General features: G+C 42.8%; 1 protein-coding gene across 5 annotated transcripts in view; it reads right to left on the reverse strand.

Annotated features, from left to right (window-relative positions):
* LMO1 (LIM domain only 1) overlaps positions 1-20854 on the reverse strand; it is a 63894-nt gene extending 43040 nt beyond the window's left edge. Inside the window, exons 1-2 of one of the 5 annotated variants that reach the window (XM_057418269.1) lie at positions 15801-15957; positions 15296-15397 (exon numbers count right to left, since the gene is read on the reverse strand). In XM_057418269.1, the coding sequence (XP_057274252.1) occupies positions 15296-15320 (25 nt within the window). In that variant the 5' untranslated portion in view covers positions 15321-15397; positions 15801-15957. Of the gene's footprint in view, positions 1-15153; positions 15230-15295; positions 15958-18336; positions 18431-20724 lie in introns of those variants that run through there. The other 4 variants (XM_057418270.1, XM_057418265.1, XM_057418268.1 and 1 more) reach the window with 4 other exon arrangements.
* Between the last annotated feature and the right edge of the window lie 705 nt (positions 20855-21559).

Raw genomic sequence — 21559 nt, forward strand, 5'->3', positions numbered from 1 at the left:
AAGCGAAGAGAGTATCCATCAAGTGTAGCACAGAGACTACCATGACACATCCATAGCTCTTTAATTGAATGCACTGTTTAATTTGATAAAAAGCTTATAATGGCAAAAGACAGTCAAAAATATTCGTCCCCCAAAGCAATCAGAGCTTTGTTTACTGTACAGAAAATGGATCCAGTTGTGTACAGTGAAACATGCCACAACTAAACTACCTTGACCATGAGGCAGCGGCTTCTCCAGCCTGGGAAGGGTGAAGGGATGAGACTGTCAGCCTTTGGTGTCATTTTTCAAGTCTTGTAGATAGAAACTGCCTGGCTTCATGGCTGGTCACCAACAGGAGATGTCAAAAGCGTTCACCTTGGCTGGCACAGTTGCTATTGCCTTCAACTCTCTCAGGATCCTGCCAGCACGTATTTTTCTTTTGAGAGAGACTAGTGGCAAATTAAAACTCTGGATGCAAGTGTGGCCACCACGCAGGAGCACTGCACAGTAACTGCAGTAACAAGGATGCAGAAATTGCACTGGGCACATTTAAAGCTGAGCAGTATGTTACTGCAGCATGGCCTCTCTGGCTACTCTAACTCAGAGCCTGTCATCATTTCCAGCACCTCTTCCTCCTGGACTTACTACACAGTTGTAAGACAAAAGAAAAAAAAGGCAAGAAAGAGCAAAAACCCACACGAAGGCTTTAGGTTAGCCTAAGATCTCAGCCTACAGCTACACCACACTCACTGCAGGACTAGGAAGAATCCCCAAGAAATTACCCAGGGAAATCTGAACCCTTTTAACATAGACACACCAAACCCTTGAGATTGTTCACTCATGGACAGCAGTGATGCACCTATGAAACCCCAAGAAAAGCCTAGATGCTGTGACAGTACTACCAAAAGAGCCTTTAGCTGACCATACATCACATGAGGAAAGAAACCAGGAATCTCCATCTTTGCTTTGAAGCAGCAAGATGATCATTGACCAGCTGGCCCCTGCATCTTCCCTGAAGGTTTGATGCTGGTGGGGCACCTTCCCTGGTAGCTCCATCAGCTAGAGACACCCACTGGCTTGATGGAGCAAGAAGAAGAAGAAGGCAGAAGTAGGCCCTCAGGAGTGCACTTCAGCTCAGACCATTTTCTTTCCATAAGGTGCTCAGCAGAACTTCCACATGATGGACTCAGCTGCAGCAGGAGCAGAAGTGCTGCCTGCTTTGGTCCACACGCTGACAGTGCTGAAATACGCCAGTATGCAGCCTGGCATTGCTTCCCACAGAGCACATCATTATGTCAGCAAGGCCTGTATAAAAGCTACTCCAAGGCTCACAACTGGAAGTGTGGCACCACAAACCCCACAGCTTTGAGCGAGCCAGAACCAGCTGTTTCCCAGTCAATGCACCATGCCTTTGAGCATCGATGCTCTCATGAAAGCAGGTTAAAAACCTCAGTGCTACTACCAATTCCTGAAAAAGGAGCAGTGATAATACTGCATCAAACCAATTTTATTCGCTCTGCGTTTTTTTCCACCATTCAGAAGAGCACTCTGTTGCCGTTACCGCTACAAGCAAGCCCATCTCATTATGGTCAAGCCTACAGGGTGCACCATGTAGCAGAAGATAAGAAGAAAAGATTATGTGAAACTTAGGAGCTGTACTTGGTGAAGAACAGCTGCAGCAGTCAGTATCCCAAGTATGTTACCTATGGGAGAGAATTATGTTTCTCTCCCACCTTCCCCAAAGTATTTAATTCAGGGCAGAAGGGGTATAACACATTCACCTTTGAGCTTCTGTGCCACAAGAAACCATATTCATTCAGCTTTTCTATTTAACTAAATGGAGTTCACACATGCTACAGTATAAAGTTACCTCTTGCCATCTGAAAGCAGTCCAATCAATGCTGTACACAGAGAGTAGCATTTGAATCAGCCTTAAGTTAATTCTTAGTCGTCGAAACTGTGACAGCATGCTGACCCTTTCAAGTCAACTGGGAGCAGGCAATCTTTGCAGAAGATCCTCAGGCCTTTAATCAGATTCTCAGTGGGTTTTAAAGAGATACTACAGCATCAGTTTGTAAACATCTCTCTAGTGAAAATAAAGATTACTTCTGACCTAGCCAATTACTCAGTCCCAGAAGATATATCCTAGAGTTATAATTGAATGAACCATAGGGAAAGAAAATATATTTTAGGTAGGGGGTAGCAAACCCAAATCCCAACTTAGGATGCAAGCAGCACTGTATCCTGTGAAAAGATCATCTACAGAGAGAAATGCTTATAAAAAAAAGTCTATTAAATCATCTAGTCCTTTCTCCTACCAGGGCAAGATTGCTCTCTTGAGCACAGCGCCCTACTAAGATGACTGCAAATTATCAGCTGAAGCTTTTTCTAAAAAGCAGGTGTGATGGGGAAAAAACAAAGCATTATTTTGCGGAAACCCATAGCATCATGTATTTGTTTGCCATATCACAGAGAATGTGGGGTGAGATACCAGCTCCCGGTAGCATGGATATGCTGTAATATGAGTAAGCAATGACAAAGAAAATGCTGGAGAAAGAGAGCAGAGGACTTGCGCTTAGCACTGAGACTGCCAGAGACATTAAAGAGTCTCTTGTTGCATTACTTTCAAACTGTAGTTTAGCATGCAGAGCCATTGCACTCCATTGTGGAGAGATATAATTACTGACTTTAAAAAAAATCAAGTTATTTATTCTGGAGCTATTACAGACTAATGTGTAACAGACATCACCCAGTGGGCCATAAAGGGTCCAAGGGCCATTACAGCCTTGCAGGTCAAGACCTATTTGAAGGTTTTTAAGTTTGTGGATCACTGCTTTCAAGCCAAACAGCACAACCAACACCTGCATGCAGAAAAGGTAGGGGAAACTTCTGGGAACAGCAGCTGCTCACACATTTTCACACTCAGATCAAACCAAATCACATCACTTAAAAGAAGTTTGGAACCCACAGACATGGCTTTTGCCCTTCCCATCTCGACGTTCACCCATAAGCTTGTACCTCTTTTTTTTTTAAGGGAGCATTGAAGAAGAAAATGACACTATATCCTTCATGCTTCCCCATCAGGGCCCCCTTTCTATTTTACTTTCACAGGGAACTAAAAATCCCAGCCAAGTGACGGGTTTATAAAATTTTAATAGGAAAGAAAAAGGTATCCTCAGGCAGGATCTTATGTGTAGACTTTCGCCATAAATGAATGTTCATGAAAATATAGGTTTTATATGGAAACACTGACAGAGCTTCATACACTGTGACATAAATGCCTCAGCATGGACTGACGTCTGAGGAGGACTAGCAAGTCCCACCTCCTGCAGCCAGAGGCTATCATACCATCTCTTTCTCTAACCCAAATGATCCAGCTTTATTCTTCCACTATTCTTTGGGGAAAGCTGATATAGAGACCAACTATTCTGAAGCCCAGAAGCTTCCAAATTGTTAGCCTAGAAATATTCTTGGCCATTTCCAACTAGTTGTTCTAATGACAGTAAAATCTTTCGGGGTAAAAAGCCTGTTTTCCTTCCTGGCTGGTGTTTCCCCTCCCACTGTCCTCGTACAGGGCAGACCAGTCAGCCTTTGTTTTGCAAAGGTACACAAAGTGTCGACCCTTCAGTTTTCATGAGCATCCTCTGCCCCTGTTTCCACATGGATTTACTGTCCCTGAGAAAGAGCAATCTGTGTTTTACCCATGATAGACAAGGTCTAGCAGTGCCTCTCTAGCATTATTAACAGTGACCATTATCAGCAGTTTATTGTTCAGTCCATTCCAGGATTGCATTTGCTTTTTTCTAGCTACCTCATACCTCAGTCCCTTTGAGGTGAACCACCACCTATCCATGCCACCCTTTCCCTCTTCTTTGGCCATTTCCAGCCAATGGCAATTCCTGCTTGTAGCAATGACCCCAGCAGAGACCAGCTGGGGCTCCTGGATCCATTTTCTTATGGTTGTGAGCTTCACATGGGAAAGAAACCAAAGGGCAACAGAACAAGACTTCGGTTCCCCTCCCATCAGTTACCTGCACTGCAAAACCTTTCAGTGGTGTTTTCATGAGATCAGAAAATCTGTACTTAGTGCTCGCAAAGTAGCTCTCCCACCCACTATACTAAAAGGTAAACTGACCCTCTTCTGTTTGAAAGCAGAATTCATGGCTTTGGTTTCGGGAACTAAACTACCACTTCTGAAAAAAAACTGGTGCTTGAGGTTCATTTCCCCTCATCTCACATGTTTGGAACAGGAGCATTATTTCTCATTCACAAAAAAAGAAAGAGATGCCACAAGGAACAGTCACATCCTGCATATGCTGTCCTTTCTTAGAGCAGCAGCAATCTAAGAGCAGTGCTCCACAGCTTAGGTATAACAATCCTGTAAGAGCTAAAGCAGCGTGTTTTTTGTCAGCCGTGGGTTATGTACATGCACTTCTACAAGGCAAAGTTTTGCTTACAGAAAACTTGAGCCTTCTTAACTGCACGAGGAAGACGGGTAACCAGGAACGGTACCTGCGGGATGGACAAACCCAGTGGTGCTCTCAAGTGCAACAGTAACATAAAGAGCCAGCTCCACCTGAAAACTCCTCCTAATCTCTGCAGAATTTAATTGCTGTTTTCTTTAGCATACACACACAGAGCAAATTAAAAAAAAAGAGACAGTGTGCAGGGTGGAAGCACCATTACACAGTATTAAAATGTCAGAGATTTAAGCTCTGTGTTGGTTTAGTCATGAGTTACCAACAACCACTGATGGCAGACATAAAGCTTCCCTTAAATTATTAAGCATAAAACAGCAGACTGTAATATTTTGCTAAACCAAAGTACAGACACAGACAAAGATGTCATTTCAATATTTGAAACCAGCAAGTTTAATTTAAAATAAGAGCAAACCAATAAGCTCAGAAAATAGCAATGTGTGAGAGGAAAATTACACTGCTAGAGAAAAAAGTGGAAGGACTTAAGAAATTTATAAAAGTAATCTCCAAGTGGAAATTAGAAATCAACCCCTAGAAACAGAATAACACAAAAGAAATATTACTGTCCACTTTCTAAATCAATATAACACTGCTACACGACAGAATTACCATGGTAACTCAAGTAAAAAGAATAAAGCAATTCTTATTATTTCAAAATAAAATCACAGCCTGAAGCCCAGCTTTTATTACAACTGCTGATAGATCGCTGGCTTGTATTTATCTGAAATATTGCTTTTCAATCAGCTATTTTATGAATGTACAAATTTCACTGAGCAGCCCACTTAGACTGAATGCTTAAAACCCCCCAAAAAGACTAGTCAATGAATCGATTATACATATGCATACATTTTTTTTTAACAGGAGCCTTATTACATCTTTGTTCTTTTTTTTTATGCTATTCGAATTAAAGAGAGATAAGAGATGAACGAGAGTAAGTTAAAACCCTGTTTAGGCTGACCTCTCTAAATTCCAAGTTAGATTCCCTGGAAAAAAAAAAAACAGCAATAAGAAAGAACAAAGAGGAATAACAGCCTACCCTAAATACTGCACGCCCTGCACAAGGCCAGGGAATGCATGCGCATCAGGGGTGTGTGCAAACACACGCAGAAGAGACACGTCTGTTCCCTCCTGATCAAAGAAAAAGAGAAAACATGTCTAAATACAAAGTTGCTCAAGGACGTTTTGACTTGCCCTGCTGGGTACTTCAGACATTTCAAGCATTGTTTGTACAGCTTGGAAAGTGCATCAAGCACAGGATACTCGTCTGCATTGAAGCTGTGTTAAAGGCAGAGCTCAGTCAAGTTCCCCCACGCCTCCACTGCTGGTGCCACCTTTTAAACACATTAGTGCAAGGAGAAAACCAGCAGGTTACCTTCTGCTCCCTCCCGCCGGACATTCAAAAGAGCATCGATCAGGAACTGAAAGCAGTCCTCTTTAAAACAGCAGTGCTCCGCCTCTGCCCCTGCCCTTCCAGTCCCTCCTTCCCCCAGCCACAGCAAACAGCCCTGAACCAGCTGGATACCCAGACAATCAGTAGATAACAGGGCTGAGCTCCATGGGACAATCTCACGGAGTACCAGCACACCAGCTGGCTAAGAAGCTAAGAAGTTAAGGCACTATCTACCAAAACAGCATTGCCAAATAAGCATCTGTAGACTGTCAGGATGTTTTAGAGTACAGTCTTCTGTTGCACACATGAAATGGCAGAGGGGAACACAACCAACACAATCATAGCAGGAATCAGAGGGGAATGTGACTATGCTCATAATTACAGCAAGAAGATAGGCTAGCAAAAGTCTTTCCTCAAAAATGTGCAATTCCTTGGACTAAACCTCAGCGACATATGTTAGGACGAACAAAAAAGAAAAAAGCCTATTGAGAGGGGATCAACACAGCTGCCTTAAGAGCAGTCAGAACACTCCGAGAGCAACTGTTGCAGTAGCGCTCCATCCCTTCACATGAGATTTACAAGTTATTTTCCTCTTCTTCAGTGGAGCTCTGACCTCCAAACACAGCATGGGGGAGCAGGCAAGATGGGACCCAGGCCCAGAACTGTGCCACAGCAAGAGACAGCAGTGCAGACCTCACCCTGCTCTTTGACTGGGCAGGGCAGCAAGGACTGCGCAGAGAGAAAGCGGACCAGAACAAATCTGGAACAACTTGAACAGACACCTGCTCACCCCTCAGGGAGGTGAGGCACATCCCCTCAGATACCCAGGCCCTAGCTTTAGGGAATGCTAACTTGGGGTGCACAAATTCCTTAATACTGTCAAAATGCCTTGAGGATTAAAAGCAGCAGCAATGTGCCAAGTATCATAGCTAGAAGTAAAGGCAAATGCTGCCACAAGAGCAATAAACCACCTGCCAGCTGTCTTTTATATCAAAATATTTCCGTGTTCTTAGAGCTGCTTAATTTCTCATCTTGCTCCAAGTCCAGAGGAACTTTGTCGGTTGTTAGTTTTGCCATGTAGGAGTGACATTGCTCATTGTTTATCAAATAGATTTAGTAGCAGTGATCACACTCAGCTCAATCTAGAAGTATGCACTGTCTTTTAGTGTAATGTGGTCCTTTGCTGTCTACTGCAAATGGGTTTTAAAAGCAACAGTGGAAAGAATGTGTGCTTAATCTGAACGCGGACTGCAGACAGGTCACACACTCAAATATCCTGTTTTATGGAGTATCTGGTTGTATTTTAAAACACTCTTTCTAGAGACTTCAAGCCAGCAGAGGTCACAAACAATCATACACAGATTGGGAAACGGAAGGAGCTGGGGGGAGCAAAGGGAAGCCTTGTCTGATGAACTGAAATAGGACACTCTAAATTGCACTTTGTATTTCTTTAAAAGAAAAAATGGCTAAAGTAGTAAGCTTCAGAGAAACAGTAAGTGCAGGGGCGGTTAAAGAGTTTTTATTCAAATAAAGTCTTGCCCCAGGAGATAGTAGTAGAACCTTGAAATATGGAGATAGGATTTTACATGTGCTAAAAGCATCAATGTGACACTTTTTGGAAAAAAAGGGGGAAAAATACCTTCGTTGTTATAAATGACAAAATAACAACTAAATGTTTGCTTTGATCCCAGCGCATAAAGGGTGAAGCTTTTAGGCAAGGAGCGGCAGGTGATCTCAGCTCTTCTGCAAGTCCTAATGCTCCTAAAAGCCACTCTTCCAGTTTCTGTAATTGGGCATCAGTAGTTAATGTAGTATTGACTGCATTACATGCTCCTGTGCATCCTCTCACTAATGCCAATTGCATCACCTTGTACATTTACCATATTGCTTAGCCAATAGCTGTTAAAAGCAATCCAAATCATGAATCATATAGGAAACTTTTAGCAAGACACGACATCCAAAGGAGACAATTTACAGTTGAGTTAATCTGGGTACATTAGCGAGACATGGATTCAGGAAGACAGACCAATTTATGTTACTTTACTTTTACCCTTTATTGCTTTGTATAGGCAAATGAATGGAAGGGCATGGAGTAAAAACAGATATAAAGGAGTCCTTTTCAAAACAGATCTCCATTCTGTACAGACAGGTCAAAGGGTTTGAGACTGATGCTTGTTTGGGCTTTCATAACCATAACAGGCTACTTACAGAAATCATTTTCCACAAAGGAGTATAAAGATAAATATATAATGGATTCTGAATAATGTTCAATACCCACCCTCACTGCAAGTACATTAGGCATAAACCAGGTTGTTCAACATTATCTAAGGCTTGGAGTATCCACAAGACACCTGACACCAAGAGTGCCAGGAAGAGGCTTCACACAAGGTCCCAGGTATGTCTGCTCATGAGCTCTTTCAGATGGGAGCCCACGGCAGGAGGTGTTCTGCAAAACACACCAAAGCTCACCAGCTCAACCAGCAAGCACACTGGCTCAAGCCAGCCATCCACCCACCCATACATCTCTACCATGTCACTTGTCAATATACAGAAAGTTTGACTTTCCCCTGCCTACTTGACTCAAAGGGACTGCGTTGTTTTGAAATGTATAGCAACCTCTCTGGAACGGAAGAAAATGATAGAAGAATTAAAGAGGTATTGGTTAACCCACATCAGCTGCAAGGTAGAGCCAACCAGGAAACAAATTAGTGGCAAGTTCCCTCTGAAAAAGTACATTTTACAGAACAATTTCACACTGGATGCTTGACCAAAAGATGCATAACAAATTGACATCACACCTTTCTGCTTTTCTGATCAAGCTCAGTAGCACCAGGAAAATAGAGGAGATGAGGAAAAAAGGACAGCTAAGAACTGTGCTATTACCTCATTTCTTAAGGGCAGTGAGTAATTTGCAATACTTTTGGAGGGGAAAGAAAAAACTTTAGGGGAAGCGATGGCTTATCAGACAAAAACTTTACAAAAAAAAAAAACTGAACTGTATCCTTAAATACAGGATTCCAAGATACTGGAAACTCTGGTGTTCTAAGCTTGGTTAAAAGGAAAAAAGAAAAAAAAAAAAAAGAAAAAAAGAAAAAAAGAAAATCATGATTCCTTTGAAAAGCTTCCAGAAGTCCCTTCGAAAGAGTTGCACATGCAGGGAAAATGCCAAAACAAAACATTTTCACTAGCTGATCAATTTAAACAGCTGTGGTAAAGCTGCAGCCACTGGCACCATCATTAACAATTTAAAGCATGGCTGCTTTTGTCTTCCTTCCCAGTTACATTCTCATTATGCCTTTTTATTTATTAGAAACACAGTCCTCTGGAATACATTTCTATATCTGACATCCATAGTAAACCAAGTAGGAACATCCCTGGCTTCTACTCAAATGGATGTTTACATTGGCGAGAGGGTTAATTGTTTAATTCTGGTCCAAGTTCCCTGCAGTTCAGTCATGAATATGCAACAATCATCCACTTTTTCTTGAAGAGAAACTAGAACTGTTGAAATCAATAGTTTAAAAATAAGGCAAATAATACTTTCACTGCTCAAATCACCATTTCAGAGTTTGATTAGCATGCAAGGAACTCTGAACACTGGTATAAAGAATTCAGAAATGTTCAATGAAATTAAAAAACCCTCTAAATTTGGAAAACAGCATTCATTATCTGCTTTGGTGCGCAATATGTGAAGAAATGAGTTTGCAAGAACATTCATTGGAGAACTGAGCATCTGTTTGCACAGATAGCACCCAACATCGAGCTTGAAAACTTGGGCTCGGGAGGCATCCTGCTGGAGGACAGAGAAAACACACATAACACTGAGAATTAAATAACGGTGGCTACACTGAATTGTTCTCAGACCATCTATAGGTTTAATTATGCTAATCTAATAGTGAGCAACTTTCATTTTAAATCGCCCTTCCCTCCACCCCCAAGTCTTCAGTGAATAGGAGCTACATTCACTGAATAAATCATTCCCTGGCAACAGTTACGCACATTATTGAAGTTGGGGGCAGTGATTTCTATACGGTTTAAAACAATGTCTGTGTATTCCAAATGATGACAGTTCTGTCCAATTTTTAAAAGATATAGACCCATTAGAGTTTTATAGTTCAGCATTCAGCAGCAACCGCAGTGCCTTTTTTATTCTTACACCACACCACTTAATGCTTGATACCATTATTCTGATTTTGAACTGATTTCAAGTAAAATACCTTATTTGCCATAAACTTTCATATTCTTTACCTAAGTAAGACTCCTCACAGATGCAATCAGTCATAATGCTAAAAGAACAGAAATGTAATAGCTCATGCTAATGACAGCAAAACGAAACTTTGAGCAGCAAGCACATTTCCAAAGACAGTAAAACCATCTCTACACATAAAGCCTAAAAACCTTAAGAAAGCCTCCAAATGAAATCAATTAATCCTCCAACCATGATAAATTTCTTAACCATTTAAGAAACCTATTTCAGACTCTGCTGTGACCCTTTATCACCAGACTTAATGGATTACTTTATTAATAATGCACTGCTCTTAAAAGGAATTTTTCTGAAGATTCTACCATAAGAGAGCATTTTTGGAATGGCTATGACAAACAGGCTGACATGTTCACATTGTATCTATTAAAGATAATAAAATTTAACACTAACTCCAAAGAAGACAAATTAAGTTCCACTGCCAGGGTATCAAGCATACTTTCTACTGTATTAAACCAAAATTAGAGCAAACTAATTTCCAGGAACCAGCTTCTTCTTTTGCCACATTAACTAAGCTGAAAAGTGTTCCTACACTGTTTTAATGCTTCTTATGTCAATGAGACAACTATCACGTGTCACCAGTATCTGGGAATGAAGAACGATGACATCTTATACAGATACCTACTCAGATCCTTCAGCTATTGAGTCTGACCGAACACGAAGAACTATTATGACTGTGTGGCAGGAATACTCCTATGCAAAATAGCTTGCTCCTATTAGGCCTGCTAACTCCTTTCACTCATATACTTCCCATAGGATGAGATTTCATTAAATAGAGATCTAGCTTATCAGTGCTCAAACTACATTACTTTCTATTTCTTGAAAAGGTTTAGGCAATTACTTTACTATCTCGTGGTTTTCTCATGCTTTTGTATTTGCCATTTCCAGAGGCAGAGGCACCTCTAGGAAGACTACCTCTAGCTTTACTCTTTAGTCATTTTTGGTGCAACCAAAGTCCCATGGTTTATTTTGCTGCCAAATGTGCTCAGGTCTTATTCAGATTCTTGCTTTTACAACCTTCCATCTCCTCTTCATAAATATATTAATCCATTGTTGTACATTTGAGTCACAAAACGACACCGTGTCATGAACTAATGCCAGACCAAACCTCTGAAATTACAGCAAGACCATGTGTATCAAGATCAAGCCCTCAAAAAATCAACAGGTAACCCAGCTAAATAGGTAAACACAGGATCTATGGTGACCTGAAACAAACATTCTTTGAATAAGCTGATGTCTGGAAAGATGTGCAGTGGTTCATTTTACATGGAAAGTTAAACAATGATGGAACATGGAGAAGGTCCAAGGTAGAGGAACACAAGAAGCAAGAAAAAAGAAGAAAAAAAAAACAAACAACAAAAAACCACCCAAAAGAGGCAGCTTCGGGAATATTAGGCAACAAAAATTAATAAAGTCCACATCATGTGAGGAAAATTCCACCCTGCCACTTCACCTCCTTTCTCTTTGTGTGATTCCTCAATAGATATACCCAAGAGAGGTATGTTATAAAGAAAACACAAGTTACCAGCAGCTCATAGCAAGGCTCTTCTTCCTATAAGGCACTATATATATTAGGCCTGTGTACAACATGTTTGTGCCTTATTTTTGTGTGTAAAATTTTTTATCAATGGAAAAGGATCATCAAGACCTATCTTGCTGGAGGTAGATCTCTCTCCCTATCCATCTACCTGTCCATAGGTATTTCCATATGGCAGCTGGCATACTCATTAGTGAAGCCAATACACAGCTCTGCTGTCCTGGCTAGGGCCCTGTGGCACCATTCCTGTAACTGCCATTATACAATCAATTTCACTCCTTTTCTAATTCCGAATGCTGCTTTTCTTTCCTTCTGTGCAGGGTAAGATGTGCTCTTACATAACAGGGAACCCAACTGCAGCTACTAATCCAGTTTCAAATTACCTAATATTCATTGCCCTAAATACCTCCCATCAACCTAAGACCCACTCTCCAACCCCAATGCACACAATCACAGAATATCTGGATTCTTCTTTTCATTTTTAAATAAACTATGTAAATGTTTTAAAATAAAACCCATGGTTCATATACAGGTACAGGTTTAATGGAATCCTCCGATATGTTATTTACTTGGCTTACTCTTGTGATGTCTTTAATCAGAATTCTGCTTGAAAACACAAAGGATCTGTGATTTGGGGTGCTACTGCCTATGCAAACATCAGGACAAACACACAGCTGATCAGTGTTCTTACAAGTGCACACATACTCGGTAATTTGGTTGAAGGATACTATGTCTAGTTAACACAGTACAAGTTAGCTAAAAGGAAACTTTCACCCCATACACACATAACAAAGAGCCGTGATTTCTGTTAGTGCATTTCATACCATACATGCTGATTACCAGGCTGTGCTTCATTGTTAGCAGAGATTACAGCTGGGATAAGCTGCAGCTCTTTGCTAATTGCTATTATGATGACTGAATTTTTGTTTTGTGTCAAGCATTATTCACACATTATACTCCAAAATTTGATCCCTCCATGATGCATTATTGATTCCATGCAGGCAGTCATACTGCCGGCAATGTGAAGAATTAATTTGGGCTATTCTACTTGATTTGCATTGCTCCATCATAGCAGAACATAGTCCTATAGGGAAACACAAACTGAAAAGTAAGATTTAACAGAATACAGAAAATGCTGCTGTCCTTTAAAAAAGATGAGTCCTAAAGAGGAGAAAAAAAAACAAAAAAAAACCTCAAACCCAGCACAACACATGTGGTCCAGAAAGAAATCAGTCAGTCAGCCAAATTCATCTTAGGCAGAGGAAGGTTACGAGAATAGCCTTTTACCTCTAATAAAGTAAACTAGCTGCTTCAACTTCTATTGCCAAAGAAAACAACTGAACACCTTTGACAGCGACACTGCTTCAAAGCCTTTGAAACCCTGTTAGCTTCATTTGTTTTCCCAGCTTAAGCAATACTCAGCCACTTAGCATGTCTTTTATCTACAGTCCAGTCAACTCCAAAGCTGATCCAGAAGATGTGTAACAGATGCTTCATGTCTCTCTTTTTTTTTTTTTTAAGTTCTACTGTGTTAACAAAGAAATTTATGATGAAATCTCAACAAAAATAAAGCTCAGGAATTATTTATCTTTTTTTTCCTTGAATAAGATTATTTCACAGTTTTAGGATGCCAACTAATTCAAAAGGGCAAGACAACTTATACATGGCCACTGACCCCACACTGCATCAACTCTTAGTCAAAATTGGATTGAATCTGCATACAAGAGGGCCCTGATGCCTTTCTGTTTGGTCTTATATTTTAAAGGTGTGAAATCTTTGTGGAAAGTCCATTCACATTTTTTCATTCTGCCAAATGCTTCTCATCAGAATGAAACAAATCCTCAGAACCCATCCCAGAATCTAGATGCAAATTCCTTGTACATGAATACACCAGATTGGCAATTTTAGAAATCAAACTTATAATGAGATAAAGACATCAAAATGTTAGATGCAAAATACTGGATAGTACTCCCTCATCACCCTTTTTTGGAAGTCGAGAAGGGGAGAAAAATAATAGAAACTTCAGTAGAAAACCTCTGGTTAAAGGTGAGCATCCACCCACTATTTTCAATAGTGAAGCTTTCTTTCCTAATTATTCTTCAGTACAGCCTTAATTCAGTTTTAAAATACCAGAAGACATATATGGGTTGGGGAACAAAAAAATCACATTGCTCCAACCTGTTAGCACTGGGCAGCTTTCAGTGCTATTCACAATACAAGATTAGCACCAGTCTGACACAGGAACTTTGAATTACAGGTTATCTGTCTCATAAATATTTTAAAAAGCAATACATATATTCAAGTAAAATCAACGCTACTGCCAAAATGCTCAGCTTCCAATTTCTCCAAGCTCTTTGGCTCCCCGTGAAAAGGTATTTCTTGTATACAGTCTTGCAAATACTCAGTAATTTCTGCTACTTCCAAATGACAACTGCCTATGACTTAACGCAGAGAGATTTCAGGAAAAAAAAAAAAGAAAAAAAGAAAAGTTAAAGATCAGAGAATCCAGAAACATGCCCATTATACTGCACACTTCATCCATGTATAAAGGTGAAATAAAACAATGGGAAAATAGCTACAAATGTGCATTAAAAGTTAAGATATGGTTCCCGCCTTCAATGCACAAAGTGCCGCCAAGTTGGAGGTCCTTGGCAACAGGCAGCGCTGTCAACGGAAGTCCATCTGGATGGCTACAGAAGCATTCTGCACTGCCTCAGTTTTAGTCTTTGCTTTCAGTGCACAAGCTATGAGGGAAGACCTAAGCCAAAAGCAGGCTTAGAAAACGTTATTAAAAAGTTGTGATTAAACTTACCACATTTGTCCTAGAAACTACTGGTGACCGCGCAGTTAAGCTGCGTGCCCTGGTAGGCAACGTGCAAAAGAAGGCATCAGTTCATTCAAATTACTAACTAACTAACACTATCATTCTTTACATCAGTTTGTACCCTTTAGTCATCCTTGATAAGAAATAGGCAGCTTTAAAAAAATAAGTATATGTGAAGTCCTAAAATAAGTCAAGCTCTCCTTCAGCTTCATTCCTTAAATTACCTCCCAAATGAACCTCCACTTCCTCCATTTATTGAAGGGAGTAAATTCTTAGAATAAGCCAATGCTTTTTTGCCAGAGCAGCTTATTAGCTTATTGTCATTATGTTTATAGCTATGAAGAAAAGCTGTGAGAAATAGATATTAAAGGCACACATTAAAGATACCCAAATGACATGCAATGGAAAGGAAGGAGATTCTCAAAATTAGATTTACAATAAAAGCTATTAAAATAAACAGGGTAAAATGGATGTATGAGGTAACTTGTAGAAAGCAAAATCTAAATAAATATTAAAAAATACAAACAAACAACAAAAAGAAACCCCAACAAACCAGAAAACAACCCAAAATCAAGTTGTTTCTGCTGTCCTTCAGCAGACAGAGGCTGGGGTAAACCCTTCTTCACTGGTTCTGTCATGCCAGAGAAGACATTAAAGAAAAAAAAAGAGCAAGCATGCTTTTACCAACACAAGAGAAAAATATCAGAAGCTGAAAGCAGAGCACGCTGATTTGCACAGTGCGCATCTGTTTCAAAACTATTTATTTCCACGTTAGCAGCACACAGAAGACACCGAGCACAGGCTTATACAATCTCAGCCCACCTACCGTCCTCCTTGTCCAGCACCATCATCTCCGCAATCAAGAAAAGTCCGGGGACAGATGCTTCTTCTCCAGCAGCCTCCGCTCAGGGGAGAAGAGAACAAGTCTCTGGGAACACAAATGAGCTACGGTACAGCTGATCGTCCTTTAGCAGCAAGTGAGCTCTAATTACCCAGTTGTCCAGCTTTTAACCTAGATTGCACTCAGTTAGAATTACACTCAGAAATAAAGCACTTTGCAGATACAAATGCAGTCTCACCTACTTTTGTGCCTCAAAATTGCAAGGAACTAAAACTGCAATTTAGAGAGAAGGGAGATCAGAGCTGTTTCTTTGGTTCTCACCTTCTAAATGGCTCAATTTACACAGTATAATCTATTTTAAGGTAATTGCATTTGATAGCTCATAACCCTGGCTGTTGCAACTACACAGCTTTCAACCTTATAAAGTGTTTTTCCCGTTGGATTTAAGCTGAATCTAAATCTAAAATTATATTCAGAGAGGGTGGAATACCTAAGCCCGACTACTGCTGCCTCCGTCTCTCAATTTGCGAGCTTTGCACACTTGCTATTGAATAAACGAACGTATTTCCCAGGGACCCCTCTCCTCTCATTCTCCCGTCAGGGTTTCCTGGCAAGCAGCAGCCTTCCCAGCTCGGCAGCACCACCTGCAGCCCGGAGTCGCCGCCCGCATCCGGACCGGGACCCGGATCTGCAACCGCACCCGCAGGTAACGGCGGGCCCGGTACCCTGCTCCTGGGGACGGAGCTGCAGCGCGGTGGGGAGAGCCCCAAAGCGGAGCCTCACAGCCTGCTTCTGAAATCAGCCCTGCTCCCTCTCCCTTTATAAATGTCTCGGTCCAGAGCGTTTATTCCAGATTTGCTCCCGTAAGAACGGGGATTTTGTTCGAAACCAGCCAGTAGCTTCTGGCAGGTCAGAGACTCAAAACTCCCTGCAGCTGATGCCAGCGACTTGATGCTGCCTTACACCAGCCCTGCTACTCAGAGCTAGATTTCACACCTCTGTTGTGACCTAAAACTTGATACTAATTTTCTGTACAAACATTTTTGGTTTGTTTTTACACCTACATACTAGTTTCAGGGAATGCTCTAGAGAATATAGCTCCACTTTCACTAAGTTGATACTAAAATGAATTTATCAAATGCAGTACAGACCCTTACAGGTTTGCTCACTTTTCAGAAATGCCATCGATTCCCAAATGTAAATTGGCAAGTTTGGGGCCCACATCTTTTATCCTTCTTCTTGCAATTCACAACCTTTATTCAGACATGTCATCTGTTGTCTCTGAAGGATGGCAGGATCAGGCGCTTCGCTACCAAGATCAACAGCACCATTTCACTCATCTCTGTCTTTTAATCCGAGAAAACATTTCCTTCCTGCTTTAATGATACTTCTTCCTTCCCTTTACAACTGATACAATGGTACTCTAAAAAGCACGATAACAGGCTCAAGTTATATATCCTTAATACCTATTTTTAATTAGATTCCTTATCCCCAGCTGAAGTGGTTTTTCCTTCCCCTTTCATTCCGAATACTTAATCCTAACAGTCCTTGAGCATATTTGATGTTAGATGTATCATTTTACATTGAACCGTTTTCATCTAGTACTTCCAACAACTCCTGTTTCCTAGTGATACTAGTTTGCAAGTGTTGAATACGTATTTTAGCAGAAAAGTGCAACCACCGTAAATAATTATTTTCTTTTAAGAAGTATCACAAGCTAAAAAGGAAGAGGACTTTCTCCTAAAGATTAAAGTCTAATAGTTAAATCATCAGTGCAAAAAACTAACAGAAATACAGGCTTTTCTAAATTGGAGGTATTTTTATACTTCTAATATACTACTGGCCTTCATTAGAAAACAGTGAACTCAAAAAATGTTCCGTCTTTCTGTTTGTATACTTTTCAACCCTATTACCCTCAAAAAGGACAAAATTACCCCAAAATATATGTTACGTTTAAACTAACGCTACTTGGTAACTGCAAGAAAGGCAGGTTTTTGATAAAAATGAAGTTGGACATTGTCTATTGCACCTGACTTCCATAGCAGAGCAAACTAGCAGACATAATGTGCTTGTAAAAATATATGAAGTACCAGATCAATGTATGTTTCATTCCTTTACTTCTTCATCATGTCAGAGAGGCCGGATTACTCCCTTTGCAAACGGATATTTTGAAACACTTTATCTGATTACTTATTCCACATACCAACAATAAAAAGAGTTTTCTAACCCCCAACGCATTTGTACAGCAATTAAAGTCAACTACAATTAACACAATCTGTTGGAATTAATCATGGTACCTGATGGCAGTTTACTTTTTTAAGCAGAAATCTGGTCTTTGCAATCAAAACATTTATGTATTTGACAAATATCTTAACTCTCATTATCTTGAAATTTATAAATGCGCTGCACGGTGCGTAGGTTGGCTTGCCCACAGCAAACTCAGCAGTGATTTACGCAGTGGAATTGACTAAAATGCAAGCCTTGAAGTTTTTCACTCTCAACCTTTCTCTTCCCTACCCCCACCTCTTAGCTCCTAAAACTTTTTTTAGGAAAATATTTGCCAAAGCCCCACTGTTAAATGGTGTTTTCTAATATCAAATCATGTTGCATCAGTCAAGTTATATCATGTCACTTCAAACATACAAAATGATTTTACCTCCCTGCCATAACTTGATGTGATGCCGCAACACATCAAGTCAAAAACATTTTTATTGTTATTTCTCAGTTTGCCCCTTCATCTTCAGTGATACCTATAAAAACCACAGAAAAGTATTATCGCATCTGTACTACTCTCGGCACCACGGAGCGTGCTTGCCAAGGAAGCTTTTCACTCGCAAAGCCGTATCAGACTTCACGGGTGATACTGGTATCATACTAAGGCTAGCATGCACCCCCAAGGCACTAGCACAGCCTCAGCCCTGGGCCAGAAGAGTGGGCAGCTCCCTCTGAGGCCATGGCCATGGTCTGGCTTGCCAAGTAGCCTTCAGGGATGCAAAATCAAGGAGCACATTGCAACCTCTACCTACCAGGCAGCAAGTGTCCTCCTTGTGATACAGCAGGGCTACTGGCCAGGGGGACATCTTTCTGAAATCCTGCCTTCTCCATGTGGTAATAGCTATGAATACCCCCACTGCAGCCTGAGACATCAAAAGAAGGAAAACCTTCAACCCCCACCCCCTGCATGGCAAAGCCCCTTGAAATCAAGGGGAGAACTGGATACTAGCCGCAATGCCAGGACTTTTAGATGGTCGAAATCAGACCAGTCTCAGGGAAGGGGGGGAAAAAACCCTAAAAAGACAGCCATTTATGGGAGTAAAGCAGACCCAGTTTTATTAGCAGGTTCATTCAAGCTTGATTTCAAAAGGAATTGGTTTAGTTAGCAAAAGTTTCCATTTCTGTCTGTTTGTAAGGTCTGTGCAGGTCCAGCATCCCCTTTTAACGTTCACAGAGGAGGCAAGTGGCACCCATTTGAACCAGACAGAAAGAAACGTACAAAGGTAAAATAACCTCTTCATAAATTCTTCTCTCAATTGCACCTACTGTCTACAATTTCCCCAACACACTTCTAAAAGTGAGCATAATTTCTTGTCAAGCACAACTATTCCATCAACAGCACAGGAGATTCCCAGGTGTTACTGCAGTTTGTTCCTCTGATCTCCACATCCCTCTCATCAAGGGTTTGTTTCCTACTTTACTCCTTTTAAAGTGCACCCCTCACTAATTTCCTTTTTACCTCTACCATCATCACCATCATTCCCTTTTATACAGCCACTCATGAGATCTCCTGGAAGGAGGTTATTGGGAACTGTCTGAATAATCAATGGTTCTAGTTTCATTTCCTTACACCACCATCATGCGGGCCCGAGCTCCTTGTGTTTAACGAGTATGTCTGTGATACTTTTGATACTTAAAAGAACACAAACACCCCTATTGGGAAACCCTCCTCAGATCTCAGTTTTTCCTCTCAGTTTACCTGTGCCTCTCACTTCTGTGACTGAGGCAGCATCCTGCTGTTAGCTCGTCAATCGGATTGAAACGGATATAGGTTGGCAGGCACCCTCTGACAGAGTCACTGAGATTAAGACATCACCCAGTTATTGTTACTACTAAAGGACATTAATGGAGGTGCTAAAGGCTCTTCCTCCCTCTTTGTCCAGTAGTCAAGCAAAATTCAGGGGACCCTTGCAACACAGGTCACCCCCGAAAATGAGGTCAGAGAGAAACACAAGCCTTGTTCTGCATGCCAGTAAGACATTACCCTCACTTAGATTTTCTGTTACTACTTAAGCCTTTTACCTTTGCACACAGGAGGCGAGGGATGGGGTCTCTACTGTTATGTCTTGCTGACCAGTCAGCTAAGTTTATTCCCTCTTCTCCAACACACGGGCTTTCAACTGCAGCATTACAAACCCCATTAATAACACTACGTCAGTTTACTTCAGAGAGCTTCAAGAAACTGGAGGAAAGACAAGACGCCGGGAGAGGGGCTCTCGACTCAGAGGCATGAGAAGAGCTTGCAGTGAGCTCCCTCCCCATGCACCTCTCTGGGGCAGTAAGCATTTAACCTTCTAGTTGTCAGCGCTGTGGCCCCCTCCCACACTGCTGGATCGCACAAGCGAGCTTTGCTTTCTCTTCGTGCCCCAACTGACTCGGCAGGGTCGTGGCAGGTGGACTCTCACCTTTCTGAAGCAGAAACTCCAGAGCAAAAGAGAAGGGGAGGGTGGAGGGAAAAGAGGCAGAGAGGGGAAAAAACAGGCAAGGAAAGCATCTCCCCCTCGTCTCTTTAACCTGGTATCCACTTTTCCGAGTTAAAGCCCCACACCGGTCCGACACAGGGAGATTTTATGGCAATTCATGCAATCACGCAAGGCAGCATTGACTGCAACGAAAGTGCGCGGCGGCATTTCCACGGCCTCGGATGAAACCGAAGTTGGCCCGGTGGCGACACCCGCTAAGGCCACTAGAGCTGATGGAAGGCCCGGTGACAGCGCTGCCGGCGTCAGGCACTTCCTTGCTGGCCGCTGCGCTCGCCGGGGCAAGCCGCCGGCGCCGCCCGTGTCCCCAGCGCGGTCACCGCCGCACGGCGCTTGCCAGGCACGCCCGGGCTCAGAGACTCCGCACCACCCGGCCTTGAAAAGCGGCGGCGGCCCTCGAGGGAGCCACCCCCGGGCAGAGAGGAGGCGCCGTCCCGAGAGCGCCCGCGGGCCCCAGCACCCCTTTGTGAGGCAGCACACGGGTAGGGGGGCTGAGCTGCACCCGGCACCGGCGGGAAGGTGCGGGACAGGCCGGCAGCAGCGCCCTGCTCGGGCGCCCCCTGCGCGGGGCAGCTCCCTCCGTCCCTCCCTCCCCGCCCGCCGCCTCCCGCGCCCAGGGCGCCTGGGTGGAACCGGCCGCGCGCCCGCGCTCCCACCTACCGTCCTCCTTGTCCAGCACCATTGTCCCGGGCGCCGAGGGCGGCAGCCGCCGCTCCGGCTCCTTGGGGCGCTCCCCCTCCAGCCGCCGCCGCGCGGCTCCCGGGGAGGCGAGGCGCCGCGCTGAGCCGGGCCGGGCCGGGCCGGGCCGGGGAGCGGGGCGCTGCCGAGGCGGAGGGCAGCAGCGCGGCCGCCCCGGCGCTGCCCCGGGACGCGAGTTCGGAGCGGGGCTGCGGCGGGTTACGGTCGCGCTGTGCGGCGGAGAGCTGGAGCGGGGCTGGTGCACCAGCCGACTCGCCCCCGGCCCCGCCGCTGCAGCTCGGGTGCCAGTTTAGTTATTAAAATAGGAGGAAGGGGGGGGGGGGGGGGGGGGGGGAGAGGAACAATACCGAGGGCTGGCTCCCCAGCTCCGTCCTTTCCCAACCTGCGCTGTCAAAAATTGTCTTAATGTAATCGCGGGTGATCGCTCACAACCTCTCCCCCCTTCGCTGTTGCTACTGCAAGAGCTTTCCAGGCTTCTAAAGTGCTTTTCTCTTGATTTCACTCTAAATCTAAAATTATATTCAAAGGAAGGGGGGGTGGGAGGGAGGAAAGATGTGAACCTATCACTGAAAGCAAAAGCACTTGCCGCCTGCCTCGCTCACTCGCTCTCTCTCTCAATTTATGTGCTTTGCACTCTCTCCTGCTGCTGAATAAATGCACACATTTCCCAGGGACCCTCAGATTCCCCTGTTAATTAAATCAATTCATTATGCTCAGATCTGATTAGCAGCCCCTTCCCCCCCTCTTTGAATCAATTATTCAATACACAAACATAATTGCCTGTGCCAGAGGTGTC

Source organism: Pezoporus wallicus, unplaced genomic scaffold (assembly GCF_028554395.1).
Source record: "Pezoporus wallicus isolate ANWC-B61680 ecotype Strahan unplaced genomic scaffold, APGP_CSIRO_Pwel_v1 contig_2025, whole genome shotgun sequence".
NCBI lineage: Eukaryota > Metazoa > Chordata > Aves > Psittaciformes > Psittacidae > Pezoporus > Pezoporus wallicus.